The sequence below is a fragment of the Scardinius erythrophthalmus genome (assembly GCF_964197995.2).
Source record: "Scardinius erythrophthalmus genome assembly, chromosome: 4".
Classification (NCBI taxonomy): Eukaryota; Metazoa; Chordata; class Actinopteri; order Cypriniformes; family Leuciscidae; genus Scardinius; species Scardinius erythrophthalmus.
Genome location: NC_138224.1, coordinates 8,837,593 through 8,851,341, shown reverse-complemented (window position 1 = coordinate 8,851,341; position 13,749 = coordinate 8,837,593). Strand labels below are relative to the sequence as shown.

The 13,749-nt window shown below is 38.4% G+C and overlaps 1 protein-coding gene across 1 annotated transcript in view; it reads left to right on the top strand.

The window, feature by feature from the left end:
* Positions 1–13,749, top strand: part of LOC308689061 (scavenger receptor cysteine-rich type 1 protein M130-like) — a gene marked incomplete at both ends in the record, with an annotated part of 63,684 nt that overhangs the window by 38,559 nt on the left and 11,376 nt on the right. Inside the window, 10 exons of the mRNA XM_081362612.1 lie at positions 7,071–7,346; positions 7,536–7,850; positions 8,967–9,281; positions 9,389–9,703; positions 11,148–11,510; positions 11,548–11,865; positions 12,005–12,307; positions 12,669–12,983; positions 13,078–13,278; positions 13,382–13,474. Of these exons, the coding sequence (XP_081218738.1) occupies positions 7,071–7,346; positions 7,536–7,850; positions 8,967–9,281; positions 9,389–9,703; positions 11,148–11,510; positions 11,548–11,865; positions 12,005–12,307; positions 12,669–12,983; positions 13,078–13,278; positions 13,382–13,474 (2,814 nt within the window). The remainder of the gene's footprint in view (positions 1–7,070; positions 7,347–7,535; positions 7,851–8,966; positions 9,282–9,388; positions 9,704–11,147; positions 11,511–11,547; positions 11,866–12,004; positions 12,308–12,668; positions 12,984–13,077; positions 13,279–13,381; positions 13,475–13,749) is intronic.

The window sequence follows — 13,749 nt, the reverse complement described above, 5'->3', positions numbered from 1 at the left end:
TCTGACTTTAATAAAAATATCACTCACTAGTTGCTATATGCTAAGTTGTTCGAATTAAAACAACTACCACTGCATTCATGCTGTACGATTTCTCAAAAATACCAGACTTTCTTCTTGTTTACATATGTGACATACATAACCACGCAATGACTAAAACATTATGGTTCTTATTATTTCCCAATCTGTTTTCACATTCTTACAAGGTTTTAATATTCTAGTTGGTTTATATTAAAAATAAAATACAAGTATAAAACTTGGCACATTTTTCTTCCATACAAATATGATCTTAATAATTTATCAAATATTATTTTTTATATATCAAGTGTACAGTTTTATAGATGTAATAAAAATTATTCAACTCCCATTGCAAATCAGGTTTATTGACAAAATTTACTGACTTTCAGCTGTTTGCAATGAACAAATCAAATAAAAATAGTTGAAATAGCTCAGCACAAATGTTTCAAATGGTTTCCCCAAATTCAACTGAAAATACAACTTTTAATGACTTCTGCAGTCTCAAAATTATTCAGCCCCATCATGGCAAGCATCTTTAGTACTTAGTAAAACACCCTTTTGCTGTGTAAACAAGATGTATGACCAGACACCAGCTTCTGGGAGCATTTCTGAGAAATCTGACCCTGTTCCTCATGAGCAATGGACTCCAATTCAGTAATATTATTGGGTTTGCATGGTGCAATCACCTTCTTTAAATCCCACCAGAGATTTTCGACGGGGTTCAAGTCGGGTGACTGTGATGGCCACTGTAAAATCTTCCAGGACTTCTTTTGCAACCAAGCCTTGGTGGAATTTGAGGTATACTTGGGATCATTGTCCTGTTGGAAGGGCCAATGACGTCTAAGCTTCAGCTTCCTAAATCATGGCATGACATTTTCTCCTAATATATAGTACAAAAACGAATCCATCTTGCCTTCCCCACACTGCAGGTTTCCAGTGCCAGAGGATGTAAATCAGCCGCAGAGCATCACCAAACCTCCACCATGCTTAACTGTAGACAGAGTGTTCTTTTCAGCATATGCTTCATTCTTCTTCCTCCAGACATCCCACTGATCCATAGTGCTGAAAAAGTTCCAGTTTTGTTTCATCGCTTCACAGAACAGAATCCCAAAACTTCTGTGGCTTGTTTATATGGTTTTGAGCAAATTGGAGCCGACTTTTCTTGTGCTTTTGGGGAGTCTTGGAGTTCTGGTATGGAAACCATCTGCGTTTAGTACGCGCCTTACTGTGCAAGCTGAAACCTCAGTGCCTGTTGCCACCAAGTCTTGCTGCAGGTCTTTTGCAGATCCTCGAGGGTTTTCCTGAACCTGCCTTCTCAGAAATCTGGATGCAGCTGTTGATAGCTTCCTTTTTCTGCCCCATCCAGGTAGTGTAACCACTGTTCCTTTAACTTTGAACTTGTAAACTATGCTTCCAGCGGTCTCTCTAGGAACTAGGGTTGCCAACTGTCCCGAATCAGCCGGGACGTCCCGTATTTTGGGTCTAATTTATATGTCCCGTACGGGACCTCCCTTGTCCCGATTAAATAGACTGCTACGCTGATCTAACCACTAACTGGTACAACAGCAACACGACACTTGAGAATGATCACGAGACCGCATCATCCAATCACAGCCCACACTCACTCGCATCAGACCATACGAATAACAAACTCTAAATTGACAATTTATTATTCTTTTGGGACAAATTATTGTTTGATTTGCGAACAGAATCCTCTGCTGTCTGGTCGCTGCCAGTTCGATCTGGAGATTCCGGACTCGCGCTAACGGCAAATCCCTTTCACTGTCCGGCAAATCAGCAAATTGATTTCGGCAAATCAGTTTTGGTGAATTCAAACGTGATTATTGTTCATGAGTCCAACATCCAGCCACGCAAGAAAGCATGAAATCTTCCTGAGGGAAAAGTATGCTATTACTTTCTTTAATTTCTTTAAAATGTAACGTTAGTGTATAATGTTACAAAAGCTTTCTATTTCAGATAAATGCTATTATTTTGAACTATGGTTTGTGTGTAATGTGACTTTTTTGTGTGACCTTAAAAATCGTTTTAGAATTAAATTGTACATTAAATAGGTTTTAAACGCATACGAACCTGAAATGACATATACTGTGTGATACAGTACAAAAATTTTGAGTGTCCCTTATTTTCCTGTAAAGAACCACGATTGTCCTGCATTTTTCTTTTCTGAAGTTGTCAACCCTACTAGGAACACTTAATGCCTTTGCTATCTTTTTGTATCCTTGTTTGTTTGTGTAAAGGGCGATGAAATCTTCTCTTAACTTTTTGGACCATTCTTTTGACTTAGCCATATGTCTAACATGCTCAAGAAACCTAGCCAGTTCAGAAATATCATGTGTTCTAGCTCAAGCAAACCTGGTGCAACTAATGAAGCCCTTGCAGATTTGTGCTGTTGTGAGGGATTCTCTTCAGGGGGGTTGAATAATTTTGAGACTGCAGAGGTCATTAAAAGTTGTATTTTCATTTGAATTTGTGGAAACCAATTGAAACATTGGTTTTGTTGAGCTATTTCAATTACTTTTGTTTGATTTGCTTATTTCAAACAGCTGAAAGTCTGTAAATTTTGCCAGTTAATCTGATTTGCAATGGGGTTGAATAATTGTATATATACATACACACCTTTGGTAGGTGGTCAGAGTCACTGCGCTGGTGTGTATATATATGTATATATATAATGTATATATAATCTAGATTAATCTAGATTAAAATGGCTCATTTGAATTCTGCTGAAGGCATTCAGAATATGTGTGCTACCCAAATAATGACTATAAAAGTAGCCTAACCGAGGGGGAGGGGTAAGGGTAAGGGCTAAAGGCCCGTTCACACCAAGCACGATAACTATAAAGATAACGATAAAGATAAATATATATGCATCCACACCAACGACAGATAACGGTCTTTTTATTCTAAGCACGCGCGCGCCCGCGCTGTGGTTTCAAAGTAGCGAAAATGGATGACCTGCTAGAATGGATTCTGATTGGCTGTCAGTGTTTTATCGTTTGACAGCTGGAAAAAAATCGTTCTGAAAGTGATCCCAACGATATCGTTAATCATATCTTTATCGTTATAGTTGTGGTGTGAACTCTGTTATTCTTTAATATGGAGAACGATTTTTAGAATTATATCTTTATCGTTATCTTTATAGTTATCGTGCTTGGTGTGAGCGGGCCTTTAGACAGAGAAATGAGACGCAAGTCTTTGAGAACGGGTTTCTCAAGCCAGGTGGCGCATTAGACCAGGGGCTCATCTCCTGTTTCCAAAATGCATCACAAACTGCTTGAGAAAGCTGTTCTACTCATAGACAGTAAAAGGTTACTTCTGTACTGTTACCGTCCGTAGGCAACATAGGCCTATGTTATTATCAACTACTATAGGCTATCAATTAGGGATGGGCGATATGGCCTAAAATCTATATTGTGATATACATTGCAGCCTCTTGCGATAACGATATACAGTATATTATAATTAGTATATTATTATATTATATTATATATATTATATATAAAAACCATTTCAGAACAGGTTACACAGACCCTGCTAAACAACTGCTAAATTTTTTTTTTTAAAGGGTATATGTAGTTTTGATAACATATATTGTGCAAAACTGTAAGTATACAACATAATTTTGCAGATAAATAAAATTTAAGTACACTAGCTGCAGAGATCTTAAGTAGGTCTAATGTTTATTATAGCTTTGAGCTTATGAAACCCCAAATTTAAAGTTATAATATTGTCTAACTGATGTCTTTTCAGTTAAAAAAGAAACACAACAACGATTCTTAAAATCGGGCGTAGACAGAGATTATGTGAGTGTTAACGTTACACCACTAAGATATATTGGAATGAGAATAATACGCGCGCGCTGGTAGGCTATTCAGTGATATCATGTTTCGTTTTGAATTTGAGGTGGTAGAACGGATTAGTCTTGTGTTAATTTACCGAACCGTTACCCCACACACTCGGATAGTTTGCTGCTGTTTGTCTGACGGCTTAAATCCGAACCAAGTCCAAATAATGGATGTCGCAGCTTTCACTTTCAGCCGTGTTTACTTAAGATGACGACGAATATGCGTTGCAGCCGGGTTTACCTCGCCGCGGGTAGATTGCGTCATCATAGCTTGTGTAGTAGAGCCATCTCCCAACCCAACTTGGGGAATAGATTAACGGCGATATTTTTTTTATCGCGCGATAGCTGCGTTAACGCCGATAACGGCCCACCACTAATATATATATATATATATATATATATATATATATATATATATATATATATATATATATATATATATATATATATATATATATATAATATATATATATATATAAAATATAATATAATTATATATATATATATATATGGGCAATTCTTAGACTACGGGCACTTCCATGTCCTTTGATCATATTTTATAAAAAACATTTAATTTTGAAAAATTAACACTTTCATAGTTAAATTTACAATGAAAGTACTTTAGGAACTTTTTACCGGTAGTCTACGATGATTTTTTCACCTTTTTAAACATCATTATACATGCAAATATTGCTGTTTTGTGCTTGTCCCACACCCAGACTTTTGATCTTCAATAATGAGAAAGAAGTGTAAAAAAATTATTTATCTTTTTTTTTTAATTATGACTGAATAAAGTTTCAGTAAAAGAATCAAAACATAATTGAGGTATTTAAGGTCAGACAACTATTAATGTGATTTTATATACAAAATGTAGTTGTCCCACAGTATTGCCGTCATTTCCACCACAACGCTGTAATGTCCCTTTAAAAAGTTTTTTTGAAAGATTGTTTGGGTAGTTTCTATGGAGATGAACAATGACATCACAGCACATGTCTGACATGGAGGAGATTTTAAATTTCTTCAGCAACTTGGATAAGAAAACTCAAGGTAAATGTTGCTTAAAATGAAAATATTTTTATTGTATGTCATTTCCAAACATGGCGTAACAATAAATGAGTTTGTAAATAAATAGATTTTTTAACACAAATAGATGTATTTTGCATGCATGCAATGCTAACTACCAATTCATAGCTAATATGTAATACTAGCTTGGATTTTTTTACAAAATACTGTAGGATTATCATTTCCACCACAGTCATTTCCACCACATTTCCACCACATTACCTTCTTGGGTGGAAATGACAGGTGTGGTGGAAATGACATTTATGCTTACAAGGTGGAATTCTTAGATTGAGTGGCTACATATGAATATTTTATTTATTGAAATGTACAACACTAATGTATTTATTCAAATATATATTTGTTTAAATGCCTTTTCATCTATTTTTAAGATGCTGCGGAGGTCAACTGGATAAAGGTCTCACTATTTGTGCTTAAAGTTGTTTACAGTAAGACTGTAACTGTTCATCTGGTTATGGAACCAAACAGACTAATGACTAATGATTTGTTAAATGGGTTTCAACTAAATGTTTTCTGTTTTTCTACATGGACGTCCATTCATTGTCATTTCCACAACACCCAGTCATTTCCACCACCTCATAACTTTTTTAAAAAATATGTACAAAATTCTAATCACTCATTAAAAAATTCTGCATATTTTATGGGATAATGTTCCACTTAATGTAATAACACAAGTAGTTATTTTTCTGAAATGTATCTAACCAATGCAATATTATATTTCAGGTGTGGTGGATGTAAGCTTTGTGTTTGGGCCTCATGACAATTAATTTACTTAATCCACAAATCTATGGTAATTGCAATATAGGTATAAATTGGTAAAACTATGTGTGGAAGTGGTTTTACACTGTTAAGAAATTATGGATATCATAAGAATTTTAAATAATAATCAAATATTTGCATGTGATGGAAATGACATTTGATCAGTGCGGATCGGAAAATATGTCAAAAAACACCAATTTGTCTTATAATGTAAGTGCGTTCTCTTATGGATCATTAAACTAGACTAGTTATATTTAACTGTTAGACTGTGACCATTTTGATTTGAACAAATTTTTTTACATCAAGTTCACAAGGCCAAAAGTGCCCGTAGTTGAAGAACCACCCATATATATATATAATTATATTATATTATATTTTATATATATATATATATATATATATATATATATATATATATATATATATATATATATATATATATATATATACACAGTGCTATGCATAAGTTTAGACACCCATACTAAAGTTGACTAAAAAGAGGAATAAAAAATCATCTTTTGGAAACTGAACTTAATGCCTTAATTTAAAAAAATTTGGAAAAATCCAACCTTTAAGGACACCAATTTTCTTTGTGAATGAATAATGTATCGTAAATAAATAAATGTTCTTCCTTAAAATACAGGATGCATAAGTTTGGACACCCCTATGTTAAATTCCCATAGAGGCAGGCAGATTTTTATTTTTAAGTATTTTTTAAAAAAAAAATTTTTTAGGATACTATGCATCCTGATAAAGTTCCCTTGGCCTTTGGAATTAAAATAGCCCCACATCATCACATAGCCTTCACCATACCTAGAGATTGGCATGGTTTTATTTCAGTTAGCCTAATAGCTAGTTGGATTTGCATTGAGATATGATCTTATGGAAAGTACCCCATGCCAATCTCTAGGTATGGTGAAGGCTATGTGATGATGTGGGTCTATTTTAATTCCAAAGGCCAAGGGAACTTTATCAGGATGCATAGTATCCTAAAAATAAAAAAATAAAAAATACTTAAAAATAAAAATATGCCTGCCTCTATGGGAATTTAACATAGGGGTGTCCAAACTTATGCAGCCTGTATTTTAAGGAAGAACATTTATTTATTTATGATAAATTATTCATTCACAAAGAAAATTGGTGTCCTTAAAGGTTGGATTTTTCCTAATTTTTTAAATTAAGGCATTAAGTTCAGTTTCCAAAAGGTGATTTTTTTATTCCTCTTTTTAGTCAACTTTAGCATGGGTGTCTAAACTTATGCATAGCACTTTTTTTTGTTTTATATATATATATTTTTTTTTTTTTTTTTTTGCCCAATGAACTATTTAAATGAACTTTGTTGTTGTTACAGGAGTCCGGCTGGTTGGAGGTTCTCGCTGCTCTGGGAGGTTAGAGATACTTGATGATCAGTCGTGGGTTTCAGTGTGTGACGCTGCCTTTGACCAGAAGGATGCAGAGGTTGTGTGTAGAGAGCTGGACTGTGGGGCTCCTGTACAGGTGCTGGGAGAAGATGCTTTTGGAAAAGGAGACGCTCAGATGTGGACACAAGAGATTCAGTGCAGAGGAAATGAGTCTCAGATTCACCTCTGTCCAACATCACAGTTAAATGAAAACAACTGTTCTCATGGCAACAACGTTGAATTTGTGTGTGCAGGTTGAAACAAATTTTCACTTCAGATTCAAATCCCCAGATTAAAACTTAATGTTATATCAATGTGCATTCCCTCCTCATTGTGTGATTTATTTTATCTAATTCTTTATTTCTCTTTGTTTCTCATTGTCTCTTCATCTCTCATGCTCTCTGTTCAATATATAGACGGTTTGAATGTGAGGTTGGTTGATGGTCACAGCCGCTGTGCTGGTAGAGTGGAGGTTCTTCATAGAGGTCAGTGGGGAACAGTGTGTGGAGATGACTGGGATTTGGCTGATGCTTTAGTGGTGTGTAGAGAGCTGGACTGTGGAGAACCTGTAGATGCTCTGAGTGATGCTCATTTTGGACCAGGATCAGGACCAATCTGGATGGATGTTGTATTATGCACTGGATCAGAGTCTACACTGAAGAACTGTGGGTCATCAGGATGGGGTAAAAGCAACTGTGATCATACTGAAGATGCTGGAGTCATCTGTTCAGGTACTGTAAACTTCTCCAAACCTCATTTTATTCTATAACATACTGTATATATTTTAATTACATACATACACACCTGTATTCTTTTGAAATAAATAATTTGTCATTGATTTTATTTTTTTTCTGAAAATGTTTCTATTCTATTGCTTTTTTAGAAGTCCGGCTGGTTGGAGGTTCTCGCTGCTCTGGGAGGTTAGAGATACTTGATGATCAGTCGTGGGTTTCAGTGTGTGACGCTGCCTTTGACCAGCAGGATGCAGAGGTTGTGTGTAGAGAGCTGGACTGTGGGGCTCCTGTACAGGTGCTGGGAGAAGATGCTTTTGGAAAAGGAGACGCTCAGATGTGGACACAAGAGATTCAGTGCAGAGGAAATGAGTCTCAGATACACCTCTGTTCAAAATCACTATCATTTGAAAACAACTGTTCACATTACAACAATGTTGAACTGGTGTGTGCTGGTAAGAGCTGAATTAAAAGACTGAAATGATACACATACTGTATCTGAACCCATCACAAAGCAACACGCTGGTCTATTATATTATTTTAAGTTTGATAAATGCTTTTGTTTCTCCATTTTTATTACCCTCTCATAGATGTAATAAATGTGAGGCTGGTTGGTGGCCACAGTCCCTGTGCTGGTAGAGTGGAGGTTCTTCATAGAGGTCAGTGGGGAACAGTGTGTGATGATGGTTGGGATTTGGCTGATGCTGCAGTGGTGTGTAGAGAGCTGGACTGTGGAGAACCTGTAGATGCTCTGGGTGATGCTCGTTTTGGACCAGGATCCGGACCAATCTGGATGAGTGTTTTATTTTGTTTTGGAATTGAGTCATCACTGAAAAACTGTGAATCAGCAGGATGGAGTAAACATACCTGTGGTCATAATGGTGATGCTGGAGTAATCTGTTCAGGTGAATGACATAGTGTACTTTTACATTGTGATAAACATCATAAATTACACAAAACTCTCTTGACAGAACAACTAATCTGATGTGATGTAATTTTCATATGATTATTGTTATTTAGGGACTGCAACTGCTAAATACAATACTCTCTTAAGCTTGCCACTCTGAGTAACTGTGTTTTCTCTGTTTTGTACCATTTTGAATGTAATAAAAACAGATCATAAACATTCCAGACTTACCAATGGACCACATTTGTGCTCTGGGAGATTAGAGATGATTCATGGAAACACCTGGAATTCAGTGTGTGCTGCTGTCTTTGACCAGCAGGATGCAGAGGTTGTGTGTAGAGAGCTGGACTGTGGGGCTCCTGTACAGGTGCTGGGAGAAGATGCTTTTGGCAAAGGAGACGCTCAGATGTGGACACAAGAGATTCAGTGCAAAGGAAATGAGTCTTATATATCTTTCTGTCCAACATCATTTTCTCTCAAACACAACTGTACTCATGAGAATGATATTGGACTGTTATGTTCTGGTAATGGAACTGTGGTTTTCAACTAATTGAGATAATCATAAACAATTTTTAAAAACATTTCTATTTCATGTCTCATACTGTTTAAGTAAACTCTGTACTTTAAACAGGTTACACTGACCTCAGCCTGGTCAATGGTCCTGACGTCTGTTCTGGTCGAGTTGAGCGTCAGTACTTCAGTCAATGGGGCACAGTGTGTGATGCATGCTGGGATATGAGAGCTGCCAGTGTCCTCTGTAGACAGCTGAATTGTGGGATTGCTGTGTCTGTTGTGGGATCAGACTGGTTTGGAGAGGGAAGTGGTGAAATCTGGGCTGATGTGTTTGATTGTGTCGGGAATGAAACAAAACTCTCAGAATGTTCCGTCTCTTCATGGAGTCGAGCTGAATGTTCTCATGGACGAGATGTTGGAGTCGTCTGCTCTGGTGAGGGGGTTTTATTAAAGAAGAAAAAAAAGAAAGAAAAAAATAAGTTTTAAATTACCTACAGTTGCAATCGAAATTATTGCAAATCAGATTTATTGGCAAAATTTACCGACTTTCAGCTGCTTGCAATGAACAAAAGTAATTGAAATAGCTCAATACAACAAATGTTTCAAGTAGCTTCCCAAATTTAACTGAAAATGCAACTTTTAATGACTTCTGCAGTTTCAAAATTATTCAACCCCTTTTCTATGGAACCTTATGCTGTTCTGACCTGCTGCAAACTAGATGTAGAACCAGACACCAGCTTCTGGCAGCGGTTCTGAGGAATCTGAGCCCGTTCCTCATGAGCAATGGACTCCAGTTCAGCAATATTCTTGGATTTGTGTGCTGCTACTGTCTTCTTCAAATCCCACCAGAGTTTTTATATGGGTCAGGTGTCAGGTGACTTTGCCCTGTAGAATCTTCCAGGACTTTTTCTGCAGCCAAGCCGTGGTGGAATTTGAGGTATACTTGTGATCATTGTCCTGTTGGTTGTTGGTTGTCATTGTCAAGGTACAGTGGCTCCCAAGCTTCAGCTTCCTTAATTGACGGCATGATGTTTTCTCCTAGGATTTCCTGGTACCTAAATGATTCCATCTTGTCTTCCTCACACTGCAGGTTTCCAGTGCTAGAGGATGTAAATCAGCTGCAGAGCATCACTGAACCTCCACCATGCTTAACTGTAGACAGAGTGTTCTTTTCAGCATATGCTTCATTCCAGACATCCCGCTGATCCATAGGGCCGAAAAGTTCCAGTTTTGTTTCATCGCTCCACAGAACAGAATCCCCAAACTTTCTGTGCCTTATTTATATGATTTTGAGCAAAGTGAAGCCTACTTTTCTTGTGCTTTTGGGTCAGTAATGGTGTACGTTTTGAAGTTCTGGGATGCGTTTAGCACACGCCTACTGTGCAAGCTGAAACCTCAGTGCCTTCTGCCACTAAGTCTTGCTGCAGGTCTTTCTGTTCCTTGTTTGTGAAGGGAGATTATACCTTCTCTTAACTTTTTGGATCATTCTTTTGACTTAGCCATATTTCTAACTTGGGAGTCAAACGTGAAACTCAACAACCTTAGCCAGTTCGGATATTTTGTGTGTTCTAGCTCAAACAAACCTGGTGCAACTAATGAAGCCCTTGATTAGTTGTATCAGGTATGCTTGAGACAACACCTTTTTTGCAGATTTGTGCTGTTGTGAGAGATTCTCTTCAGGGGGGTTGAATCATTTTGAAACTGCCGAAGTCATTAAAAGTTGAACTTTCAGTTAAATTTGGGAAACCACTTGGAAAATGTGTTGTGTTGAGCTATTTCAATTACTTTTGTTGTATTTGTTCATTGCAAACAGCTGAATATAATAGCTGTATATAAATCTTGCAATATCTTGATAAAATGCCACATCTTTCACTCAGATTCTTCTCTGGCTGTTCATGACGGTCTGGTGCGGTTGTCTGGAGAGAGACAGTGTGAGGGGGAGCTGGAAGTTTCCATCCATCAGGTCTGGAGGAGAGTTCTGCTGGACTCCTGGAGTCTCACTGAATCCTCTGTGGTCTGCAGACAGCTGGGCTGTGGCTCTGTGCTGAACTTCTCCGGCTCCTCTTCATCCAGTCCTGAACACAGTCATGAGTGTGTGACGGGCTTCCAGTGCTCTGGGAGTGAAGCTCATCTGGGGAACTGCAGCTCTCCACAAACTCTCAACTGCAGCTCCACACAACAGCTGTCAATCACCTGCCTTGGTGAGAACAACAACATCTGGGCAGATTCTTCAGTTGTTAGTGATCAATAATGTGTTTTTCTGTCTCTGAATATCAGGTCGCGGGTCCATCAGGCTGGTGGGTTCTGGGGGAGACTGTGCAGGGAGGCTGGAGGTTTTTCACAGCGGCTCATGGGGGACAGTGTGTGATGACTCCTGGGATATTAAAGATGCCCATGTGGTGTGCAGACAGCTGCAGTGTGGAGTGGCCCTCAGTAACCAGCAGGTACCAGCCTGGTTTGGTCCTGGTTCTGGACCCATATGGCTGGATGAGGTGGAGTGTGAGGGGAATGAGACGTCCCTGTGGAACTGCTTTTCTCCAGGCTGGGGGAAACATGACTGTCAACACAAGGAGGATGTAGGAGTCGTGTGCTCAGGTAAACGGTACACTAGTGTGAAAATGTGTCATAACATTTAAAATCAAAAATGTTTTTTACAGATATTTTAGTCAGTCATTCAGTGATAGAAATGTATTTGGTTAAGTTAAAGTTGATTCTCATCCTTTTGCGTTTATAGAGTTTAAAGAGATCAGGTTAACTGAGGGCTGTGAAGGCAATGTGGAGGTTTTCTACAATGGATCCTGGGGTAATGTGTGCTGGAACCAGATGGACAGAGACACAGCGAGTCTGATCTGTCAAGAGCTGAACTGTGGAAGATCTGGTGTTTTTTTCAATTCTATCCCAAGACTGGAATCAGCTCGTAACTGGCTGGATAAAGTGAAATGTCGACCACATGATTCAAATCTGTGGCAGTGTCCATCTTCACCCTGGGGACAGAACTACTGTAATAATGATGAAGTGGCCAAAGTCACCTGCTCAGGTGAGACTGTTGCAAGCATCTTTAAAAATACAAGGCACAATTGAGTGTATGAACAAAATGTATTTATTAACTTGTGAATTAACTTGTGAATACAGAAAAGGAGAGTCATGAGTCCCCTAGAAGCTATTTGTCATGCTCCACATCTCCACATCAGAGACAGTGTTCAGGTAAGTTAATTTGATGTAGAAGAACATAAAAATCAGCCATATGTTATGCATGTATGCTATTTTGTGCTTGGGACACCAATTTGATTTAATCTCACACCAAAGACATGCCTTGCTGTAGATGTTGCTGTTCTGACAGTACTGTACTTAGTTGGTATACAATAATGTGTCTATGTCTTTGCTGTGTGTGATTTTAGATCATGTTCCTCTCAGACTGAGGGGAGGTTTGGGCCGGTGCTCTGGGAGGCTGGAGGTGTATCATAACGCTGTGTGGGGTTCAGTCTGTGCTGATCTGTGGGACATCAGCGATGCTCAGGTGGTCTGCAGGCAGCTGGGTTGTGGAGCAGCACTGAGGGCTGATGGGAATTCAGTCTTTGGTGCTGGTGAAGGTGTTGTGTGGCTGAACAGAGTCGAGTGCAGAGGGAATGAGATTCACCTGTGGGACTGTCCTCTCTCCCTGAAGAACCACACTGACTGCTCCCACAAAGAGCACACTGGACTCACCTGTGCAAGTCAGAGCAAAACACTGAGCAATATTAGTCATTTTCACATCATTGTAATGCTACTAACTGTGTATTTTTAATCTGTCTGTGTCTGTTTTGTCAGATTTGTCAGTGTCCACTACTCCTGCCACAACAACAACAGCTTCTCCTCCAGTTTCTCAGACAGTGCGCTCAACATCAGTCACTCCTCCACAAACTCCTCCAGTGTCTCTCTCTGTGCTTGTGGTTGTACTGGGAGTTTTGCTCTTACTGCTCTTAGTGCCACTGCTTATACTGATTCAGCAGAACAGAGTGATGAGGAGAGGTAGGAGAGATCCAGAGACTGTCATACTGTATTGTGTCTTATTCGGTGTGTGATCAGTCATGTGTTGTGAACTGATAGCAGGTTTGTCTGTCTACACTCTCAGCTCTCTCTGACTGGTACACAGGACTACACAGGGCTCCAAGTGAGGTAGTTTATGAGGAAATTTATCACAGACACAATCAATTCACTCATACAGGTGAGGCATCATCAGAGATTGTTAAAAACTTTAACTGCTGCATTCAGATCAAAGGGTACCAAAGTGTTCACTTCTCCTCTGGCATTGTAACTGTTGCCTCTTGTGCACTTTGCATCCATGAACAGTCATGTACAAACCACACCTGGGACTAATTAAATGTATTAATTACCTGGTGTTTATTTCAATCAAACTTCAAGTACTGTGGTGATGCACAATGACTGGTGGGTAAATTTCCCTCTCCACTTCCTGTGAAGTGAAGTTGATGAACCCTTATT